The 22,761-nt window shown below is 47.8% G+C and overlaps 5 protein-coding genes across 12 annotated transcripts; 4 read left to right on the top strand and 1 right to left on the bottom strand.

Moving 5' to 3' along the window:
* Positions 1-231: 231 nt before the first annotated feature.
* On the top strand, positions 232-2,485 carry PIG-Wb (Phosphatidylinositol glycan anchor biosynthesis class W b). Of its 2 annotated transcripts, none has more exons than NM_001274350.1 (2): positions 232-1,373; positions 1,428-2,485. In NM_001274350.1, exons 1-2 carry the CDS (start codon positions 539-541, stop codon positions 2,105-2,107), a joined length of 1,515 nt encoding a protein of 504 aa, NP_001261279.1. In that variant the 5' UTR covers positions 232-538; the 3' UTR covers positions 2,108-2,485. The 2 variants fall into 2 exon arrangements, with proteins under 2 accessions (NP_001261279.1, NP_647654.1); NM_139397.3 differs by having other exon boundaries at positions 516-1,373.
* Positions 2,486-2,570: 85 nt separating this feature from the next.
* Positions 2,571-7,345, top strand: Oseg4 (Outer segment 4). 2 transcript variants are annotated; one of them, NM_139396.4, is made up of 9 exons: positions 2,571-2,772; positions 2,824-2,935; positions 3,181-3,617; positions 3,677-3,851; positions 3,905-4,477; positions 4,529-4,632; positions 4,695-4,993; positions 5,049-6,749; positions 6,818-7,345. In NM_139396.4, the coding sequence occupies exons 1-9, from the start codon at positions 2,749-2,751 to the stop codon at positions 7,008-7,010; spliced, it is 3,618 nt and encodes a 1,205-aa protein (NP_647653.1). In that variant the 5' UTR covers positions 2,571-2,748; the 3' UTR covers positions 7,011-7,345. The 2 variants fall into 2 exon arrangements, with proteins under 2 accessions (NP_647653.1, NP_001261278.1); NM_001274349.1 differs by having other exon boundaries at positions 6,818-7,092.
* On the top strand, positions 7,231-22,743 carry drpr (draper). Of its 6 annotated transcripts, NM_001274347.1 has the most exons (12): positions 7,231-7,813; positions 14,113-14,346; positions 14,405-14,568; positions 14,633-14,758; positions 18,169-18,415; positions 18,593-19,632; positions 20,185-20,391; positions 20,459-20,959; positions 21,030-21,335; positions 21,395-21,541; positions 21,631-21,663; positions 21,782-22,628. In NM_001274347.1, the coding sequence occupies exons 2-12, from the start codon at positions 14,246-14,248 to the stop codon at positions 22,036-22,038; spliced, it is 3,129 nt and encodes a 1,042-aa protein (NP_001261276.1). In that variant the 5' UTR covers positions 7,231-7,813; positions 14,113-14,245; the 3' UTR covers positions 22,039-22,628. The 6 variants fall into 6 exon arrangements, with proteins under 6 accessions (NP_001261276.1, NP_728660.2, NP_477450.1 ...); NM_167911.3 differs by lacking the exon at positions 21,631-21,663 and having other exon boundaries at positions 21,782-22,743; NM_058102.3 differs by lacking the exons at positions 18,169-18,415; positions 18,593-19,632 and having other exon boundaries at positions 20,242-20,391; positions 21,782-22,743.
* Positions 12,691-13,948, bottom strand: CG12035 (uncharacterized protein). Its single transcript, NM_139395.2, has one exon. It carries the CDS (start codon positions 13,775-13,777, stop codon positions 12,875-12,877), a length of 903 nt encoding a protein of 300 aa, NP_647652.1. The 5' UTR covers positions 13,778-13,948; the 3' UTR covers positions 12,691-12,874.
* Positions 15,185-17,722, top strand: CG18171 (uncharacterized protein). The gene has a single exon (NM_139394.2). The coding sequence runs from the start codon at positions 15,313-15,315 to the stop codon at positions 17,593-17,595; it is 2,283 nt and encodes a 760-aa protein (NP_647651.1). The 5' UTR covers positions 15,185-15,312; the 3' UTR covers positions 17,596-17,722.
* Positions 22,744-22,761: the final 18 nt, after the last annotated feature.

Raw genomic sequence — 22,761 nt, 5'->3', positions numbered from 1 at the left:
TAAATAATTTTGTGTAAATTCTTGTGCATTTCCAAACGATTTCCTACACCATATCAGCCCATAAAAGCAAATTGTGGTTTGAATTTATCAGTAGCCAAGGTCTTCGAAATGCTGAATAAAGTAAATAGAGCATAGATAGGAATTGTGTGTAAGTACACCGTGAGAAACAAGGCACGAGTTCCGAAATTGTTATCCCTAATCTTGAAGGGCTGTAGTAGTGACACAAGTGATCCAAATAGGAGATGATTGAGTGGACTTCCTTATCACTGCGCTGGCTATGCGGATATAGTGGCTTCCAACGGAATGCCTCGATTCATTGGCGAAATACTTCAGTCGCTATCAGCGACATTCAGATGTTTGAAGTTTAACGAATTTTGTTTAGAATTTCGTGCTTTTTACTGGAGCCCCGAATCGATCGGCTATGACTATGCCTATCTCACGGTTTCCGATAAGTGGCGACTATCAACGGGCAGATTAAGTTCTACCTTTATCAGGCCACCGACGAGCGAGTCCAAGTGGTATCCCGCCGCCAGTCGCCATGGACAGTCGAGCGGCAGCAGAACCCATTCCCCATGTGAGCCCGAGTCCATTTCCGAATCCGAGTGCGGTCAACCAAACCCTCGAGGAGCGCCTGGGATTGGATCTAGTACAAGTCTACGACTGGGACTGGTGGGGAACCCTGGTCCAGAGCGGCGAATCCCTCCTGCTAATCCTGTCCACCTTGTGGTGCATTTTGCTCGCTCGAGTGGTTTGCCAAAAGCTGAGGCTTCATGGCTCTGCCGACCTCTGCTATGCCACGGAGTTCCTCCTGGTCATCCTGCCCTGCATTCTGCTCGTCTCCGTGGCCGTGGACTACAGTGGCTACATAGGACTGCTAATGCTCGTGGCCACCTTGTGGTTTCTGCGCACGAGCAGGGCTCTGGAACGGGCTCGCACCCGCGTTCAGTTCGACTTGGGCGGCAATAGGCCCATGTGCTTGTCCATCCTCCGTGCGCTGACCCACTTGATCACCGCCGTCTGCATTCTGGCCATCGACTTTGGCAGTTTCTATAGGCCATACCGCAAGAGCAGGCAGTTCGGAGCCAAGCTCATGGACACCGGCATCGGTCTGTTTGTTTTCACCATGGCCATGGTGTCGCGGAGAACGCGTCACTGGTCAGATCTCCGCCGGAGTGTGATCTACTCTGCCCTGCCGCTCATCCTGCTGGGACTGGCGCGCACGGTGTCAATTTTGACTCTGAGTTACGGGCAGGATGCCCATGAGTACGGCCAGCATCTGAATGCCTTCTTTACCCTGGGCTTCACCAAGTTCCTGGGCTCTCTGGTCAGCATTCTGGCCCGCAAGGATCTCCATTTGCTGCCATTGGGATTCGGTACTAGACCATGGATCTTCGTCCAAACTTCGTTCTAAACAGTTTCGCTTGCAGGTTTGTTGGTGATCCACCAGTTTGGCCTGAGTGTCCTGGGCATCTCCGACTATGTGATGAACGAGGATGTGGAGCGCTCGAGTTTCCTTAATGCAAATCGCGAAGGTCTGGTTTCCTTGCCAGGATTCGTTGGACTGTTCCTGCTGTCCATTTACGTCAACCGTTGGATGGTGGCGAAAAGTCTGCTCACCTACTCCGAGTTTGTCAGGAAGCTGAGGCGTCTGTTCTATCTGGTGCTTATCCTGTGGACCTCGTTCGTCATCAGTGCCTACGAAATTGGTATCTCCCGGGTGACCTGCAATCTGGGCTATGTCATATGGATGCTGGCCATCGGGAGCACCACTTTGTGTGCCAGTTTCGGAGCCATAGACTTTGCGATCAACAGCGTCATGCCGTGGGATCCGAATCCGTGGGAGGATCATGAGAAGGGTCTTCTATCGGGGGAGGCTGTGGTCAAGAAAAGGGGCGGATCCGTTGTTCCGTTCACGATTAGCCAGGCTCTGAACAAAAATGGATTGACATTCTTCCTGGTGGCCAACATTCTGACCGGCATGGTGAACATCTTTCTCAGGCCAGAGGATCGCTCTCATTCCGAGTCCGTCATCATTCTGCTGGTCTACATGTTTCTGGCCACCAAGCTGGTTCACGAATTGCTAAAGAGGGGTATTCGACTGGCCTGATATCCCCCGCGTGCCCTGTGATTTAACTGAATTTAATGTAGAAGTAACTATTAGAAATGCAATTTATGTAGGGAATTGTGAAATTAGGAATCTATTACAGTCCACTTCAGTTATATATTATCTTTATGATTTAATTCCTACTTATTTACTTGATAATGCTGTGTAACTAGACTCGCAATTGGAAAGGTTTTCAAATCGATTAGGTCATAATGGGTAGGTTTTATTTCATGTGGAAAACTTTATCAGTTGTCATAAACTACAATGTTTAAATTATAAGCTATTGCATTTAAGAAGCTTAACTTTTTGTATTGCCTATATCTTATTTTAAGTAAACATAGTCTGTTCCTTTGACATAATTAAACATTTTAATCTACTTGGTAGAACATCAACTTTTTAAATGTGCCGCCCTCGATAACACACACAGGTGCTTCGATAGCAACAGGTGGCAGCAGGTGCTTCACTGCCACTTGCCACCAATACCAATTGAACCACTTTTTGGGCCCAAAACAGGCTTGGGTCTTTGGCCAGCTGACAAACCGAAGTTGGGATCACCATGGAAACCAATTAGTTTTGCTGCCACAGCAAATGCGGAAAAACATTGAAGAGAACTGAAAGAATCCAAGTGCACTTGCAACTCCAAGATGTTCGTTTACCTCAGCAAAAAGGTAGGCTTCACTTAGGGTACCAACAAATGGTCTACAAGGTCTCTCCTCCAGATTGCCATACCCAATAATGTGAAGCTCAATTGCATCGCTTGGAATAAGGAGGAGGGCTACATCGCAGTGGCCGGAACGGATGGACTGCTTAAGGTCCTGAAACTGGACCAGGGTGAGTGCCACGATCAGGGATAGGAAGTAACCTGGGTCGGACATCTAGGTACTTTCTAATCTTCCTTGTGCCTAATCGAACGTGTTGAATCTCAATTGCTCAATACTCATTAAAGCTTACTGTTTCCAATAATCAAGATAAAGAAAGTTAACTACTTCCAAGTATCAAGATATATCTCATAACATAACCCGTTTTTAATACCATATACTGCTCCGATTTGATCATTACTTTATGCCCATCTCCAGCCACTCCCAACGGACAGAGCAAGGGCGGGCTGGCCGCCGTTTCCAATTTGTCGATGAACCAGACCCTGGATGGGCACAAGGAGTCGGTGCGGGTGGTCACCTGGAACGATGCGCAGCAGAAGCTGACCTCCTCGGACACGGACGGTGTGATCATGGTGTGGATGCTGTACAAGGGATCCTGGTACGAGGAGATGACCAACGACAGAAAGAAGTCCACGGTGGCCAGCATGAGCTGGACGTCGGACGGATCGCGGATCTGCATCGTCTATGAGGATGGGGCGATTATAGTGGGCTCAGTGGATGGCAACCGCATCTTTGGCAAGGAGCTGAAGGGCACCCATCTGACTGGCGTGCAGTGGAGTCCGGACAATCGGCTAATCCTCTTTGCGCTGGCCAACGGGGAGTGTCATCTGTACGATAACCAAGGCAACTTTGCTGTAAGTTAGTACTTGATTATCCTTCATACTTACCCACTTTGGTTGGTTATGTACTCCAGATGAAGCTGCACATCCAGTGCGTGAACATAAGTGGCGGCTCCTCCTCCAGAGGTCACCGCATAGCCAGCATCTGCTGGTTCAGTGGCAGGGTCGTCCAGAGTCGAAAGCGTCCAGTTCTGGCCATTTGCTATGAGAACGGAAGGGTGCAGATCATGAGGAACGAAAATGACGACGGTAGGAGGTGATGCAAGCTCTAGAGTCTCCTAACTAACCCACATGACTTTTAGCACCCGCAATCTTCGACACTGGGATGCGCAATGTGGACGCCAAGTGGAACCATGATGGCACTGTGTTGGCCATTTGTGGCACCACCTTGGACGCGGTAAGTCCGACTTCGCAGCGCGACACCAACCAGGTGTGCTTCTACTCGCCGCTGGGCAAGATCTACCGCACTCTGAAGGTGCCTGGCACCGACATCACCTCGCTTAGCTGGGAGGGCAAATCGCTGCGCATCGCCATGGCCGTGGATTCGTTCATCTACTTCGCCAACATCCGACCGGACTACATCTGGTGTTACTTCGAGAAGACTGTGGTGTTCCTGAACAGCGGCAGTGCAACCAGGGAGTCGCCCATGAGCGTGATCACCTTCTGGAACACCGTCTCAAATCAGAGTTTCCTCAAGGAGGTGGAGCCCACCTTGTGCCTGGCGTCCAGCAGCGAGCATTGCGTCCTGGGCGTCGAGTGTGTCAGCAGCAACATCAAGGAGATTGCGCTGAGCACCCTGGAGAACCGAAGTAATCCTGCGGACGATAGGGTCTACCAGTTGCTCCTCTGCAATTCAATTGGCACCACCGTGGATTGTGAGTAGATCACCGTTGTTGATGTTTCGGACTAATCCCAGTTATTTTTAGCCAAGTACACGGATATTAGACCCTGCTTTGTGGGCATCAACTCGAGCTATGTGGCCATAGCGTCCCAGGAGGAGATTCTAATTTGGCACTACCACACACCCAAGGTGGGCACTTTCAGTCATCAACCTGGTTACCAATTGACTAACCCCCATTGATCTCCCTTCAGAGTGCCTCCACCCTGCACAATGTGAAGGCGCGCAAGGAGAAGCGGTTCCATATCGACGACACGCCCACGGGAGTGGAAATGGCCAAGGACCTGATGCTGAGCAGTAGCAGTGGCGATGGTCACTCCACGCAGCGGGGAATCAGTGATCCCATCTGTGCGCTGGCACTCTCCGAGAAGCTGCTCCTTGTCGCCAGGGAATCCGGCGCTATCAACGAGTACAGCATAGCAAACGTGGCTCTGAGGAACCGCCACCTGATGAACGCCAAGGTCTACAAGATGGCTATCAACTGCAATTCCACGTGGGTAGTCCACCACACTCCCTTGATACTAGTAATATTTATACTCCTTACTTAGACGAGCCGCCATTATCGACCATATGGGCGTGATGACCCTGCTCGACCTGGACGACAACAGGGAGACCCAACTGAACTTCAGTCGGGTGGAGCGCAAGGACGTTTGGGCCGTGAGCTGGGCCACGGATAACCCACTGCTGCTGGCTCTGATGGAGAAAACGCGCATGTATATCTTCCGGGGCAATGATCCCGAGGAGCCCGTGTCCTGCTCCGGCTACATATGCACCTTCGAGGACTTGGAGATCACCAGTGTCCTGCTGGACGACATAATCAGCGTGGGTGAGCTGCAGAATTTTTCGCATATCATTCAGCTGAGGGTAAAGTCCCTGCGCGATACCGACGATCTACTGGAGCACGTGGGACTGGAGGATGCCAAGCAGTTCATTGAGGACAACCCGCATCCGAGGCTCTGGCGACTGCTGGCGGAGTCTGCGTTGAAGAAACTGGAACTGGAGACGGCGGAGAACGCCTTTGTCCGTTGTGCCCACTACCCGGGCATTAAGTTGGTCAAGAGACTGCGCACCATACACTCCAAGGAGCTGCAGAGGGCGGAGATATCAGCCTTCTACGGAGAGTTCGAGGAGGCGGAGAAGCTCTACCTGGACGCGGATCGTCGCGATCTGGCCATAGAGCTGCGCATGACCCTTTGCGATTGGTTTCGCGTGGTGCAGCTGTACAGAATGGGAGGATCGGGAGTGTCGGACCAGCAGATGGAGATCGCTTGGCGGGAGATTGGCCACCACTTCGCCAACCTGCGCTCCTGGGAGAGTGCCAGGGAATACTACGAGAAGTCCCACTACCTGGAGGGTTACATGGAGGCTCTGTACCACTTGGAGCAGTTCGACGACTTGGAAAAGTGCGTGGAACGGCTACCGGAGAAGAGCCCGCTGCTTCCGAAGCTGGCCGAGATGCTGGCCTCCGTGGGCATGTGCTCCGAGGCTGTTCAAGCCCATCTTCGATTCGGCGACCAGAAGGCCGCCGTCGCCACCTGCGTTAATCTCCGGCAGTGGGGCGAGGCTGTTGAGCTGGCCCAGAGGTTCCAGCTGCCCCAGGTGCAAACGCTCATAGCCAAGCACGCGGCACAGTTGCTCCAGGAGGGACGCCTCAAGGAAGCCATCGAGATGCAGCGGAATGCTGGGCGTCATCTAGATGCAGCTCGCCTGCTTTCTCAAATGGCGGAACGGGAGCAAGAGAAGCGTGCTCCGCTGCTGAGAATCAAGAAGCTGTACGTGCTGGCTGCTCTGCTGGCCGAGGAGCACCTCAAGGCTGTGGCCACGACGGAGATCGACTACGCCAGCGGCAGGAACACCCTACTGGACTCCATTGCCCTGGAGGATGCGGCCGCCATCGAGAGGCTTTGGCACTGCGCCGAGGCCTACCACTTCATGCTCCTAGCCCAGAGGCAGCTTCGCTTCGGGATCGTCCACAGTGCGGTGGTCACTGCGGTGAGGCTGCGCGACTACGAGGACGTCCTGCCTCCAGAGCACATCTACAGCCTGTTGGCACTGGCCAGCTGTGCGGATCGGGCCTTCGGAACCTGCTCCAAGGCTTTCATGAAGTTGGAGCAACAGGCTCATCTTCCCGAGGCTACCCTTCAACGGTACGAGGAGTTGGCGGCTGGGATCTTCGCCAAGTACGATCCGGAGGACACCACTGGCGATAGGGTGGATTGCTATTCCTGCGGAGTGCCCGTGCCAGATAGGTAAGTGAAGGGTCGACGTCAGAAGCTGGATTATAATGATGATACTCATGGAATGCCGATCCTTTCAGCTCCCCCTCCTGCCCCGAGTGCAATGCTCGCTTCCCGGCGTGCATCTCCTCCGGGAAACCCATCACCCAGCCGACGAACAACATATGGATCTGTACCACCTGCCACCACTGCGCAGCTCCCACCGAGATCTCCAGGCACCGAACTTGCCCACTGTGCCACAGTTTGATCGTGTCCATGACGGTGGAGATCTGAAATGAGCGGGGACTAGTGTTTTAATTACTCCAGCTGTTTTTCATTCTGCTTATCCCAGGTGGTACAGGCGTATCTACTCCGCAAATAAACAATGTAGTTTTAAGATAGAATTCAAATTTATTTTCAAGTGAAAAGTGTTATAAGTGGAAAGAGTGACTGTTCACAGTGAGTATTTCCTGGGGAGTGCGCTAGGGCCACACTACTAGCTCATCCAACACTCGCAAAGCGGTCACACTGGCGAGTGCAGCTAAGTAAGTCGGTTGTCCGTTTCTTGCTGAATTTTAAATAAGTTAAATAAATTTCTGCTTCGTGCGGTGGTGTGCGTACGCAAATATAAAATAAAGTAAATAGTAATTGCGGTGCTTGCGAAAACCAAACGAGCTCCAATTGACCGACGAAAATACTTAAGTGCATTAAAGAATTGCGTTGTTGTGCGTCGCGCCCGTTTGTCCTTATTGTTGTCGTTAGTGGAGTGCACGAAAAGTAATTGTTTTTATTTAAAGAGGTTGCATTTTAATTGCTAAATCAGCTCAGTTGCGAGTAGAGTGCCAAAATAGAGAGTAGCGACAACGAAAACAAGTTTTTGTGGATGGTGAGAAAGTAAAAACAATAGCAAATTTATATATATAGCTATATATATATGTGGTAAGGTGCTGTAAGCATTTAAAAATACAAATCCTCTCGAGGTTTTAATGGCCAAAGTTTCGTAAACGTGTAAATTGAGTGGAATTCGATTGCGAGTGCATTCTTGGTTTGTTTTGAGTGAGAACCGAAAACCAGTTTACACCGTGCTTCTTGCCAAGGTGAGTTTTAACCCCAATCGTGGCAGTTTAACGTTAATTTTAGTCATTGTTATGTTGTTAAAAATAAGTTTTCTTCTGTTAAATGTGCAATTTCGCCTGGTTAGCTTTGTCAGCTCTCTTTCCCTTCCACCTTTCTTCTTTCCCAACGAGCGGTTTGTTTATGACCGCAGTAGTGCACTTGTGTGCGTGTCAATTAGCGCTTTTATCGGGCGCACACCAAGAACAGTTAAACCTGTTCTGGTTTCTCTTTCGCACAATTTAATGGCCTTTCTTTGGCTTTAGTTTTGCGCTTTCGTCGACTTCTTCTTCTTTGTATCTCATGCATGTATCTTTATATCTGTCATTCGGGGAATTGGCAGCAAATCGGCAAACTTCTCTTTCATCGACCCCCTGCGACCAGCACCTCGCTCCCTGGAAACCCGCATCTTGTGGATTCTTTCCAGTTTCCAGATTGCTGCTGAAGCTTCCAGCTGTCACAGCCGCAACAACAACAACGCCAACGGATCAAATGAAAACCCAGCCAGCATAAACTCACACACATCGAAATTGCCTAACTAACGCACACATTAAAATACAGTCGATGCATCGTCACGAAAATAAATAACAATAATAGCCGTTTATAATTTAGATCAAGTCGCAAAAAATTTTTTTGCGTTTAATTCTTTATGAGTACTGATTAAGGTATCAGTTCAGCGATATTTCATATTACTTCTGAATATGGGGGTGCACACAAATTAAGATATATGTAGAAACCGTTCTTATTTTTTATAGAATTCATTAAATAAGTATGGAATAAACTGCGATCATATTTCCCATACAAAGCATTTTTATTTTTCACACAGTTTCCTTAACCAAGCGATTTTAAGCTTAACCTTATATTTCTGACACTGGCAATGGAACTTGATTTTTATTATCATACGTGATTTAATGAACAATGACGCCTGCTTAGGACACGAGCTTCGAAATGCAATGCACAGCGAAAAGTCCCACAAGCCATTGCAAAATTAAAAACTGAAATGGCACTCAGAGGTGCACTCTCCCCACCCTCGGTATCATATCATATCATACCATGCCGTACATGTCACAATGTCTGTTTAGGTTCCTTTATGGAGCCGGGCTTTGTCGTCGCCATGATTACTCAGCTTTATTGATAATGCTGGGTGGAGGAGTGGCAGGGAGTGGCTGGGATGAAACCTCCTGGGATTTCTTGTCCAATGTGGCGGTGGTTAGAGAGCAACCCATGAGTCGGGATGTTAGTTTTCCCCTTATGATTACGACATTCTCTGTTCTCTATCTTTTCGCTTTGGGTTTGCATTATCCAACATTTTTCTTTGCTTTCTCCGTATTGTTGCAAGTGCATTTCGCTTTTGCTGATGATTATGCTTAATTCTTGTTCGTCTGTCTGCATTGCAATGTGTGGGTGCCTTTCCACTAGAATAATATACACATGTTTTCTTGGTTTTCAGCTGAAATCGGTTCTCTTCGCTGAATCAATCGAGAAAGCTTCTAGCTCTATCCAAATTCGGGCTAGAAATCCGAGCTTCGCCCGCTAATTGGCCAATACAAACTGAGGTGTTGAGTGTTTGGCTCACTTGTGAAATGAATACGAAACAGCTGAAATCACTGTTTCTCACTGATACTTCATAATGGCAGCTAACATCCATCCCAAAATAATAACGTTTGAGAACCCTTTGCCTCTTTGCTTTAATTAAACTGTTCACTGAAAGTTTTGATTGGCCTAGCATTTACGTAGTTCACAAATGTAAGACCCTAGACCTCGTGCAAACTGATATTCTTTCAATAATTTCATTTCCTGGGCCAGAACAACTTGTTTTTATACCAAATCTATTTCTTGCCATTGAAATCGTTTATTATTCTTAATAATCGTTTTTGCCAAATGTGCTTTGTCGCCTCGCCAAGGCGTTAAATTGCCCACTGAACGCCAAACATATGCGTTGCGGTTATTGGAGATGTGTATTGTGGATTCAGTAAACTCGACTTTGATTTCGCTATCCAAAGTACAGCTCAAGTGAGGGCTCCTCCTTTGTAGAATAATTCTGTTTATATAAAGCGGGAAGCGACAATCTTTGTTTAGCCTTTATCAAGTGCGCAGTACTTGAAGTTGGGGGAATAGCTGGCTCATTTTCCCCCTATGCTTAAGATTATAGTAATCCAAGTCAAATCCAGATGTTTACATATGCACTGTGCTGAATCAATTGAAAATACATCACAAAATATATACACACAACTTGAAGAATATAAGACCTACTCTTAGCTCTGATGGAGGTTTAATTGGAACGAAAATAGGCAATGCTTATACTTTATAAAATACATATCATTCTAATTGAATGAAATAGACGAATGCCATTGAGTTTTTTTAACAACAAAGCTTTCTCCTTAGTCCGAAAGTATTTCGCAGATTTTCTTTGGTTTGTTTTTGTTTTGTTTTTTTCTTTCGAAAGCTTTCATCGAAAATCAGGAAATTAGTCATATATAAGTACCTACATATGTATACATTATAGACAGATTGCCAGCGGAAACGGACTCGCAACTTACTTCTAATCAATCTTCTATTACCTTTGCTAACATTTTATGGTTCTCCCTCAACTTTTCGTTGACCCCTTCCGATTAAGAACCACTATCAGTGTGCCTCATCGTGTTGTTTCTGCTTGTCCAATACTGGGCGCAGATAAGGGCGAGGTATGATAAATATGAGGTGTGCCAAAAGTACACACATATTGGGAAAGGTCTGAAATACAAACCTGCGAATTGAGCGGTAGATTGACCCGAAGTTCGAGCCTTAGCCAGACTTTTGTGAATGAAATCCGAGTGACTCAGCATTGGAACAGATGCTGGGTATGCGGTATCGATGAATGGTGCATGGATTCGATACTCGATAAAACAAACTGTGCCGAACACGTTTTCCATTGAAAAATCTCGCACACTCGCCTATTATACATACAACTAACAGATCCGTATAGTTTATAGACTATAGTCTAGCATTGTTTAACCTAAGGTGACTCATCCACGACATATTCATTTAGCTCATTAAAACACCAATCAGGCATGTAAACAAATAAGTAAATTGCAAATGTAAGCTCGTTGTCTCGTGCAAGTTCGCATTTTAATATGATCTACATATGCGGAAGGGAAGATTGAGTGGCAAAATGAAACTTAATGGCAATGGGTTAGAGTAACACCCTAGTTTATGGTTAATATTTTTGATTCCAAAGGTTTATACTTTGTTTGAAAAACGTGGACTCTGCTAATCGTTAAAATGAAAGATTTAGCATTCAAATTGCAAATTAAATTAGACCGGATTGTTTGGTTCACACGATTTCGTTGTCCATCGTAAATTTGTATGATGTTACGGGATGATTTGGTATTATTCTATTAGTCTTTGTCCATGACCGGATTACGCACCTTCCGTTCCGTGGATCTGCTTATATATAGAGAGACTGAATTAGTCACCTACAACAGAACAAATATCAGTGAACCTCATCGCTGTTGTAATGGATGAGAATGACTGCGGCGGTCTTATCATCCACCCTTATCACTTGTAAAATCTTGAGCAAAGTCGAGGGGTATGCCAAATGGTTATCTCTTTCTACTTTAGGTTATATTGCCCCAGTTGTATATTATCGTTTCGGCTATCTTAAGGATTGTAATATGTATCTAAGAGGGCGAACACATTCACGATCTGCTCTAAAACGTGAACGTTCTATTAACACTGGGTTTCGAACAATTTCTCGTTTAAAATTTATTTGGCGCCGTTGGCAGTTCATCACGCGATTTCTTGCTAATGACGGCCTTGACAAACACCACTTTCTGATGAGTTAAGGGAGCACCTGCCGTGCGATTAAGTGAATCAGATTTCTCGCTGGCAAGAAATGAAACCAACAATTATCTTTGCAATATAAATATAGATTGTGGATCACGACAATCCCCCAGTTAATTGTACGTACTTTCCAACTGACCAGACATGGCTGGCCCGTGCTTCATGTCAGTTCCAAATAACCAAGTACTGAAAGAAACAGCTCTCTTTTGTTCGCGATTGTCATATATATTATACCTAATGTTTGGTATTAAAAGTGGATCTTTATTTCCTGAAAAACCGTGCTGGCATCAATTGCAAATGGTTCGGCCTGGATAATTTTACAGATAGCGATCCACGTTTATGCAATCCATTCTTGATGGGTCACTGGTAATTGTAAACCACATTCGGATATTACTTGGCCCAGTTCACACGTAGACTTGACATAATTAATGGCAAGTTCTCAATATCTCTTAGCCCCATGTTGAGTTGAAATTTGAGAAATCCCAGATGTGACCTCTGAATATTTGTGAAGTGGGCCCTGGGGCACTGAATGGAAACTGGAGGAGGTTCTCCTGGGTTTTCCCGAGTCACTGAACGCTTTTCATATGCCGTGGAACGCAGATGTGACTGTCGGTAGCCAGTGAATCATATAATATACTACAAATGGGGCTTTTTGCTGGTGGGATGCAATTGAAAGTGAAATTACGGAGAGCATGAACAACAAAGGCCCACAATCTGTGGTTCTGCCCCATGAGCGGCGGAAATGTTTTCGTTTTGATTTGTTCGCATTCATATTTATCGAGCAGAATAAATGGCAAAAATAATACACACAATAAATGGGTTTGATGAGTGGCGAACAAGTGGCCAGCGAGCGGATTAAGCTGTAAACAAATAAATACGATTGCGATTTATTGATCAGATCACACATAAGCTGATGGCCAGATATTTAACACCTTTGAGCAGATCGCAATTTTCCAAAATCAAAACAACATTCGAAATGGGGAATGATGCAATATTGCTCTACGGAATATAAACCCAAGCCTGAATCCATGGAAACACAAACGTTACTTGAGTTCTATTTCGTTGCTGCAACACAAAATATAGTTAAAATTCGAGTGGTTTCATCTTGCTGTATGTCATGTGTTATTTTGTGGAATGCGCTGCTTTAGTGTCCTTGTGTGATAACTTGGGGGCGATGGAGCTTGTGGGTGCTGCTCCTAAAGCCATTTCCCTCCACTTATGGTCTAAAATACGCGACGGCGCAGCTGACGGACTCCCTCTGCCAACGTGGTCCTCATGGAGAAGACGAAGGATATGGCGAAGCCGACAAGGCTGAGAAGGAATAGCCAGGGCGTCACCAGCACCACGATGAGAAAGAGAAAGGTGTCGTTACTCTTGGCAATGGCCAGCCGCCACAGCATGTGGCGCAGGTAGCTGCGCGACTGGTACTTGACGCGTCCTAGGCGAGAGCGAATGTCGCCGCAGAGCCATCCAAGTCGCGCGACCTGGCGGAAACACACAACCACCACCAGGGCGATCAGATGCAGCACCAACAGAAGATGCTTGGCGATAGCCGACTGGCCACAGCGCTTGACCATCACCTCCATGCGTTGGCGCTGTTGCTCCGGCAGAGCGGCCGTTACGTAGTTAATGGCACGACGCCAACGGGATTCAGGCAATTTCGCTCTGTTCTGCTGACTGCATATGTCGCTCTCGGAGTCGGTTTCTGAAAGTGCGGCTAGACGCGGTGTTTTATGCTCCTGCCATTGGGTCTGTGGGGGTGAGGCAGTGTCCTTTAGCTTTGACATTGAAGACATCGAAAAGTCGCCCTCGTAGTGCCCATAGTAAGTGGAGATAGGTGGCACTGGGAAGCGTTGACTACGTCCCACTCCGGCGCCGCTCAAGATTTGCTGGGCCATCGCGGGAAGAGGTGCCGGCATCTTGGGTAGCCCAGCCCCATCAACCAGCGAGCGTTGGCGGCTAATGGAGCGCATCATCGGTTCGGTGGGCATCTTGCCCAGAAAGGGCATCCCGTTGAGACCCTCGGAGAACGCAGCGCCGTCGCCGAACTGTGGTGCATTGAAGTTGAAGGCACTGGCTCCGAATCCTCCCGGGCCTCCATTGAAGGGTGAACGTTGGTTGTGCATCCTCTACTGCTGCGCTCTTGATTTATAGAAGAATCGAATTCCTGGCACCTCTGGGGATATTAAGCAGCTTTCAATTTCTGACTGTGTTGGAAATTTTCTACTTTTAGACTGGACTACCCTGGACCGGTGGCTACGACCCGGAAAAAGCTTTACGTCATAAACTCATCCGACGGGAAATACTATGGATGTTTTCTAACAATTAAATCTAGCTCTTTTCAAAAATATGTATTTATTAATCTATACCCCATATATATTATACATATAATATGTAGTATGTAAAATCATACGGAGAAAGTTTTTTTTTATTGAAACTCATTCTCTCTTTGTTCTTGCAGTTGAATCCGGTTTAATCTCGGCTTGAGTCATCCTTTAGTTTATACTGACTGTGTTTATCAGTTCAATGTGATCCGCCAGTGAAGCTGCATCAGAACGAGTAACTCATTCCAGGACCTGGAATCCACTGCCACCATGTTGCCGGTAATCCTCATAGCCTGCCTGGCCCAGCTGGTACTGGCTCAGGCGGATCTTAAAGATCTGGATGGACCCAATATCTGCAAAAGAAGAGAACTGTAAGCTTATCCCCTATCACGACAAATGAACTAAATTAATGAATACTTTTACCTTTAGATATAACGTAGACGTTGTCTACACAGAACTGCAATCGTTCCAGGAACGGGGCTCCACCTGGTGCGTCACATTCCCGCCGAGGTGCTCCACCTATCGCATTAAACACCGAGTGGTCAACAAAACCAAGACGATTGCAAAGAACCGTATTGTGAGGGACTGTTGTGGTGAGTTGGATGAGTCTGGATGTTTGACTTTACTTTACATATTACCATTTTTAACCGCTTTTAGATGGCTACATCGCGAGCGCAGGAGAATGCGTGCCGCATTGTTCGGAACCCTGCCAGCACGGTAGATGCATCTCCCCGGAGAAGTGCAAGTGTGATCATGGTTACGGAGGACCCGCCTGCGATATAAGTTCGTTGATCCTTTAAGCTAATCGTAATTTGCCCCTAATGAATCGCCTTGGGTGTTCCAAGGGTGCGGCTTATCCCAGAAACGGCGGTTTTTCAATTTTGAAACTTCAAGTTCACGATATCCCCGGATTGCCTGCGATGAGCCGAGCCCCGTAGATAAGAGCTTGTATAATCACTTAAGCAGCTTTGAAGCTCTGTAGTTCTAAATGCCCTTGCAAAGATTAGAAATTAACTGTACGTTTAATTGTTCTGCTGCTCGACTGTAGATTATGTTCTTTTAAGTATATAAAGTATCAGACAACGCAAAGCTAAAATATTTTGTACATACTACAGAACCGAATTAGTCGATTCTCAGACCCAAAAAAGACACCTGAAATGTATTCAGTTATCAATGATCCCACTAAAGCCAGAGGAAAATAATCTTCCAATATGACAACACATTAAAGTCAAACAAATACTCCTCAAACAAAAAGCATACAAACAAAAAAAAAAAATAGGAAAAAATAAAAAATACCATAAATAGCTCTACACCACACACATCTTGGAACGTATAGGATGGAGGATGAGGACTCAGATTACTTGCCGCTGCCGAACACCAATAGCTTGAGTATTCCGAATGATCCGGTCATGCTGGCCGTGTACGAGCTTTACAAGCCGCCCCTGACCGCCAATCGGAATTTACTCTCGGAGCGTAATCGGGAATTCTTCGCAGAGGCGTTTAACGATGCCGACCAAGTGCCCACTTTGGCGGATCTCTGCGTCCGACAGATGGCTAAACGTGGAAATGCCAACGTGCCCGACGAGGTGCTTCAAGATCCGCGAAAGATGCGCATCCACTACGATTCACTCGATGTGGATCTGCCACTGCGTGAGTGCTACTGCGTAGAGGATGCGAGCTACTGGAGGCGGGTGGTCCTAGCTAAGAGTTCCGAGACATGCCTTGCACTGAAGGGGTTGCAGGATTACGACTGGCGCGGCAAGGGACTGAGCCTGAAGTACATGGAGCTGGTGGAGGCCTGTCCGGCCGCCCTTTGGCCAGAGAAAGAGATGACCGAACTAGCCGAGCTAATAAAGGATCATGTTCGCTGCATGGACATTCGGCACCTGCAGCCGCTGTCGGAGTATGCCTTTCGGAAAACAAAACGTGAGGAAGACGACTCGGAACCGGAAATAACATCCGAGGAGTCTGGTGGCATGGAAATCTCCAGTGATGAGCCAATGACACCAGAAGACGTCGATGAGGAGGGGGAGGAAGAAGAGGAGGGGGCGGGTTCAATCGCCTCTGACCAGAAAAGGGCAATTGGATTCAATACAAAATTTACGCTGAATGCTTCCGACGATGAAGATGACTCCGGCAACGAGCGTCGCAAACGTCGACATGAACGCAACGTCGCCCGCCAACGATTGCGTGATCTGAAGGCTGCCAGGGAGGCGGAGCATGAGGAGCGCAGGCGACGACGGTCCGAGATGCGGAAGCCCAAGGAACCAGAGCCACGAAAGAAAAAGAAGCGAAGGCAGCGTATAAAGGGCACCTTTGATATCCGCGTGGAGCCTGAACCAGACGATGGCGATGACAAGGTTTTGGACAAACGCAACAAGCAAAGATATCTGACGCATCTACAACAATTAAAATATCCGGAGGACGACTGCGTTCACATCGATCTTAGCTTTGTGCGCCACTTTGTCAATCTGGTATCGCTGAACCTGGAGTTTCTGGGTCCGGCTTTGGGTAGAAAGTACCACAAGCGGAACGTGCTCTTTTCGATCAAGGACATGGTTCGCCTGGCTAGAGGTTTAGTGGCACTGCAGCAGCTGCAGATCTTCCGGCTTCGAAACAGCAGACTTAATAGCTTTAAGCTATACACCGTGTGCCGGGCTCTGCGCCTATTGCCTTTGCTGGAGGTAGTGGACTTTGGGTACAACCAGATGACTGACGACTGTGGCCCCGAGTTGGGAATTCTGCTGGAGCGGCCGCAAATGCTAAAGATCCTTGAGCTGGAGTACAACCGACTGGACACGCGGGCAATGTCGGCTATCGGAGAGGCACTGCAGCGACCGAACCTCTCCAGACTGGAGTATCTGGGATTGGCCCACAATAAGTTGAGCGGCGACTCCCTGTCCATTTTGTGCAACGGTATCAAGGGCACCGAGCACGTGGAGGAGCTTAATGTGTCCGGCATCGAGGCGAATCCTCGGACAATTGTGGACCAACTAGGCGATCTTCTGCGTCATCACGATCCACTTCGTCGGCTGATAATGGTGGCCATTCCTTTAGGTGCTAAGCTAGGTACAAGACTTATATGCGCCCTCACCGCCAACATGAAGGTCACCCATTTTGACTGTCGCGACTGCGACTTGGACGAGCAAGAAGAGTTCGAGGCGAACGTGGCAGTCAGGCGAAACATTTTCTTGGGCGAAAACGGCTTTGTCACCGATACACAGCGCTTCCCCAGCATTGGCGATGTTTTGGAGTTTGCCAAGACGCTGAAGCATCCGATGGTGCAAAAGGTAGAGAACGACATGGCGAGGAAGAAGGAGTGCTTGCCGTTCTGCCCGACCCCATCGCCAAGTGTCCAAAGCCTCGCGGCACAGTCACTAGTAGCGGAGGAGTCGGAGTACGATATTTGGCAGATGCTTGGCATCACAAAAAAAGTGACCAAGGACGCACCTCCGGTCGAAGAGCTAGTGAAAAAAGTCAGTTCAGTGTCGGTGATCAAGGAACCTTTTGTCTACAAACCCAACGAATTCAACATAGACGAGTTCCGAGCTCACGTTTTTCTGCCGGGGACGAGAAACAGGCACTCCTACTTCATGAAAGAAAGGCGAATGGATTACTAATCTGCTCGCTGACTTTTTAATTTTCATCAAAATTGAATGTTTTTACAATCAGCAAGAAGGAAATGATCAAATTTGTCTGAAAACCATATGCTATTCTAGTCAAAATAATAATATCAAAAAACAAGATTATTATTAAGGTTTAAATGTATATAGTTTATAGCCTCTGCAAGGGCATTCCGTCTTTGGACTACCAAAGATCTGCACGTAGTGTCTTTGTAGCTATATTTCTGCTATATGTTATATGTTGCTTTGTAGCTTTTGTTTGTTTTTTTTTTTGTTTATGCCATCTTAACCCGAAATCTAACTCCGACCACCCACAACCTACACTCCACTCTCTCTCTCTCATGCACCCATGCAGTTCACTCCGGCTCAGTTATACAGGTGCAAGCAGGCTATCGGTCACTAATCCCCACCACCAAAACGGGAGCTTCCGGGAGCGGAACTTCTTCCGGCTCCTGGGTTTCCCGTGGCTAGCAAGCGAAAGGCAAAAGCAAGAAAAAAGCAACTAACTGTCGAACCCGTACCTTGTGATCCGTAACCGCAGCTAACCATGTTTGTGTCACTCTTCGGTAGATTGCCCACCCGGCTGGTATGGCCGGAACTGCTCGATGCAGTGCGACTGCCTGAACAACGCGGTATGTGAGCCCTTTTCAGGCGACTGCGAGTGCGCCAAGGGCTACACCGGAGCACGCTGCGCGGACATCTGTCCGGAGGGCTTTTTCGGGGCCAACTGCTCGGAGAAGTGCCGATGCGAGAACGGCGGCAAGTGTCACCACGTGTCCGGCGAATGCCAGTGTGCTCCCGGTTTCACGGGTCCCCTGTAAGTGGACGAAGGGGCCTCTTTGGCGGCACAAACTTCTGGCCGAGGATCAGGCAAAATGAAAGGCAGAATGCAATCAATTATTTTTCGTGGCTGGGATTTTAGGCCGTTGCATTCTACGTTTCATTTTGCTCCTGCTCCAACGCAAAACCCATACTAATACTCCGCTCCAACTAGATGTGATATGCGCTGTCCGGATGGAAAGCATGGCGCCCAGTGCCAGCAGGACTGTCCCTGCCAGAACGACGGAAAGTGTCAGCCAGAGACCGGGGCCTGCATGTGCAATCCAGGCTGGACGGGCGACGTGTGTGCAAACAAGTGTCCGGTGGGCAGCTACGGCCCTGGATGCCAAGAGAGCTGCGAGTGCTACAAGGGAGCGCCCTGCCACCACATCACCGGCCAGTGCGAGTGTCCGCCCGGATATCGCGGAGAACGCTGCTTCGACGAGTGTCAGCTGAACACGTACGGATTCAACTGCAGCATGACCTGCGACTGCGCGAACGATGCCATGTGCGATCGGGCGAACGGAACGTGCATCTGCAATCCCGGCTGGACGGGTGCCAAGTGCGCCGAGCGGATCTGCGAGGCGAACAAGTACGGGCTGGACTGTAACCGCACCTGCGAGTGCGACATGGAGCACACGGATCTGTGTCACCCGGAGACGGGGAATTGCCAGTGCAGCATCGGATGGAGCAGTGCTCAGTGCACCAGACCCTGCACCTTCCTGCGCTACGGCCCGAATTGCGAGCTGACCTGCAACTGCAAGAACGGAGCCAAGTGCTCGCCGGTCAATGGTACGTGCCTATGTGCGCCGGGCTGGCGCGGACCCACCTGCGAGGAGAGTTGCGAGCCGGGCACCTTTGGTCAGGACTGCGCCCTGCGCTGCGACTGCCAGAACGGAGCCAAGTGCGAGCCGGAGACGGGCCAGTGCTTGTGCACGGCCGGATGGAAAAACATCAAGTGCGACCGGCCGTGTGATCTGAACCACTTCGGACAGGACTGCGCCAAGGTGTGCGACTGCCACAATAACGCCGCCTGCAATCCGCAGAACGGAAGCTGCACCTGTGCCGCCGGCTGGACGGGCGAGCGGTGCGAAAGGAAGTGCGATACCGGCAAATTCGGACACGACTGCGCCCAGAAGTGCCAGTGCGACTTCAACAACAGCCTGGCCTGCGATGCCACCAATGGAAGATGCGTGTGCAAGCAGGATTGGGGAGGTACTAGCGGGATTTCTATATACCTCATTGAATTCAGCTCATCAAGTTCATAGATCACTGTTGACATTAGCGAGATTTATAGGTTGCCCCGATCTAAAATCATAGAAAAAAGGCGTGATTTCCATCAATTGATAGTTCAATAAGAAAGGGGTTACGTGTATTCTTGAATAATTTAGATAAAATATCCAAATTGTAGAGCTTGCATGATTTTCTTTTAACAGTAATTAAGGAACCCCTTAAAATTTGTTTATTTTTTTAAACCAAACTGTTGATATTAAGAAGGCAGTTTTCTATTAAATATTTACAATTTTGTAAGACAAAGTGTAAATCTGATGAATGATTTTCTACCTATAACATGTTAATCAGTTCCATCTTATATCCTTATTAGTGCGCACTGAACTCATTTCACTTACTTTCATTTTTGCATCTATCGCACCTATTTTGCATGGCCACGTTTCATTTCCTTAATTTAATTTGCTTTTCTGTTTCTGCACCTTTGTGTTTCTGGTTTTTGTTGGCCTTGTCTGATACCCAACGATCGAACAACCCAAGGCGTTCATTGCGAGACCAACTGTCGGAGCGGTTACTATGGTGAAAATTGTGATAAAGTTTGCAGATGCCTGAATAACTCCTCCTGCGACCCCGATTCCGGTAACTGCATCTGCTCAGCCGGTTGGACTGGCGCCGACTGTGCGGAACCCTGCCCACCTGGATTCTACGGCATGGAATGCAAGGAACGGTGCCCGGAGATCCTCCATGGTAAGCTATATTGGATAAGATTACAAGGCGAAAGCAAAACACCCCCTAATACTCACATATTTTTCAGGCAACAAGAGCTGCGATCACATCACAGGTGAAATTCTCTGCCGCACGGGTTACATAGGTCTCACCTGCGAGCACCCATGTCCTGCTGGACTCTACGGACCCGGCTGCAAGCTCAAGTGCAATTGCGAGCACGGCGGCGAGTGCAACCACGTTACAGGCCAGTGCCAGTGCCTGCCAGGGTGGACAGGTTCCAACTGCAACGAGTCCTGTCCCACAGACACCTACGGACAAGGATGCGCCCAGCGGTGCCGCTGCGTGCACCACAAGGTTTGCCGCAAGGCCGACGGTATGTGCATCTGCGAAACCGGCTGGTCGGGCACCCGGTGCGATGAGGTCTGTCCGGAGGGATTCTACGGCGAGCACTGCATGAATACCTGTGCCTGTCCGTCGGCCAATTTCCAGTGCCATGCGGCCCACGGTTGTGTGTGCAGGAGTGGCTACACCGGCGATAACTGCGACGAGCTAATCGCCTCTCAACGTATTGCAGACCAAAGCGAAAATTGTAAGATAATTCATTGATCAGAATATATTCCTCAACATTACTAATTCATTTCATCCATTTTGAATTGCAGCGAGCCGGGCGAGTGTAGCTCTGACCTTAGTCCTGATGACCCTGTTTGCGTGCATAATCTTCGCAGTGTTCATTTACTACCGCCGACGTGTGTCCAATCTAAAAACCGAAATCGCCCATGTACACTACACCCATGATACGAATCCCCCGAGCTGGCCGCCCAACCACAACTTCGACAATCCCGTGTACGGCATGCAGGCGGAAACGCGTCTCCTGCCCAACAATATGCGTTCCAAGATGAACAACTTTGACCAGAGGAGCACGATGAGCACGGACTACGGCGATGACTGCAATGCCAGTGGCAGGGGTAAGATGTTTAGAGCACAATATTTTGGGTCAGTGTCTCATAGTACATTGCCTCCACAGTGGGTAGCTATTCGATCAACTACAACCACGACCTGCTAACGAAGAACTTGAACGCGGACCGGACCAATCCGATTGTGTACAACGAATCCCTCAAAGAGGAGCATGTCTACGACGAGATCAAGCACAAGGAGGGCTACAAGGATCCCGGTATGTCATTAGACTTTTACACAGGCAGGCTTAGTAACTTCACAATTAACTATGTACTCTACATTTGCACACATTACGGCATGAATCAGTGAAAATATATAGCAAGATTTTGTTTCCCGAGGGTAAGCCAGTGTTAAAGAACCATTCCGTGTAGTGCTCTGTTCGTCCTCACACATGTCCAATGTTTTTATGACCAATTTAAGATAACAACGATCTAATTGTCTGAATTCTATACGCTAGATGAATACGATCACCTGGACTACTCACGACCCAGCACCTCGCAGAAGCCGCACTACCACCGCATGAACGACGCCATGCTCAACATCAACCAGGACGAGGAGAAGCCCAGCAACGTGAAGAACATGACTGTGCTGCTGAACAAACCGCTGCCGCCCACGGAACCGGAGCCACAACACGAGTGCTTCGACAACACGAACACCAACCTGGACAACGTGTCGACGGCGTCGCCTAGTTCCAGTCCGAAATTTCTAAAGTAGGCAGCCGGAACAGTCACTTCACCCGGTGGTTAGATCTTAAGCCATGATATTTTAATTTGTCTATGTATGTAGGGTAAGAATTGCCCAACTGGTACGTAAGTTTAAGTTGTTTCCTAGAACTTCAGTTCATGCTGTTATGTATTTCTGTGTAGCGTAGCATTTGTCTTGCATTCGATATGTAATTGTAGTTTTCTTGTAGTTCTTGCTCAACAAAGCCATGTCAGCTCAACCAATTGTAAATTATTATTTAGGGGCCCTTTACAACCCAGCAACGGTCCTCACTTTTGTAAATGTCTCCTTCATTCGACCCAAATTGTGCTAACATTTATGCTCATATAGGCGACTAACTCCCTAAGTGAAATCATATTAAATTAAGTACCTACAACACCTCTTCCTGGTAAAATTGCAGAGTGCCTGTGAGACAAACTCGGATCGGAGGTTGCAATAATTTTAAATCGAACCCATGCATATACAGATTGAAATCAATAGCTTAAGTATATGGTATTTATATTTTTAATAAGAAACTTATTTTTAGAGTGCATAAACAATACATTTATAGAGATCATTAAAAAAAAATAAAAAATTAGTTCAAATATTGGAACGTTAACCCATTTATAACTACCCTGAAAATCGTTATGTTATCTTCATATACACATATCAATTCTGAGTGAAACGTGTATAATAAAATGAATAATACAAATATGTATAAATATGCAATTGCTT

This window comes from Drosophila melanogaster, chromosome 3L (assembly GCF_000001215.4).
Source record: "Drosophila melanogaster chromosome 3L".
Classification (NCBI taxonomy): domain Eukaryota; kingdom Metazoa; phylum Arthropoda; class Insecta; order Diptera; family Drosophilidae; genus Drosophila; species Drosophila melanogaster.
This window is presented reverse-complemented; position numbering and strand designations above follow the sequence as displayed.

What these genes read in the sequence shown, in the direction of transcription:
- Oseg4 (NM_139396.4), top strand. Translation starts at nt 2,749, where the DNA reads ATGTTCGTTTACCTCAGCAAAAAG. An exon ending in ATAACCAAGGCAACTTTGCT is followed by an intron (nt 3,618 to 3,676) that starts GTAAGTTAGTAC and finishes TATGTACTCCAG; the next exon opens with ATGAAGCTGCACATCCAGTG. An exon ending in GAGGAACGAAAATGACGACG is followed by an intron (nt 3,852 to 3,904) that starts GTAGGAGGTGAT and finishes CATGACTTTTAG; the next exon opens with CACCCGCAATCTTCGACACT.
- PIG-Wb (NM_001274350.1), top strand. Translation starts at nt 539, where the DNA reads ATGGACAGTCGAGCGGCAGCAGAACCCATTCCCCATGTGAGCCCGAGT. An exon ending in TTTGCTGCCATTGGGATTCG is followed by an intron (nt 1,374 to 1,427) that starts GTACTAGACCAT and finishes TTTCGCTTGCAG; the next exon opens with GTTTGTTGGTGATCCACCAG.
- CG12035 (NM_139395.2), bottom strand. Translation starts at nt 13,777, where the DNA reads ATGCACAACCAACGTTCACCCTTCAATGGAGGCCCGGGAGGATTCGGA.
- drpr (NM_001274347.1), top strand. Translation starts at nt 14,246, where the DNA reads ATGTTGCCGGTAATCCTCATAGCCTGCCTGGCCCAGCTGGTACTGGCT. An exon ending in ATCTGCAAAAGAAGAGAACT is followed by an intron (nt 14,347 to 14,404) that starts GTAAGCTTATCC and finishes TTTTACCTTTAG; the next exon opens with ATATAACGTAGACGTTGTCT. An exon ending in CCCGGTTTCACGGGTCCCCT is followed by an intron (nt 18,416 to 18,592) that starts GTAAGTGGACGA and finishes CGCTCCAACTAG; the next exon opens with ATGTGATATGCGCTGTCCGG.
- CG18171 (NM_139394.2), top strand. Translation starts at nt 15,313, where the DNA reads ATGGAGGATGAGGACTCAGATTACTTGCCGCTGCCGAACACCAATAGC.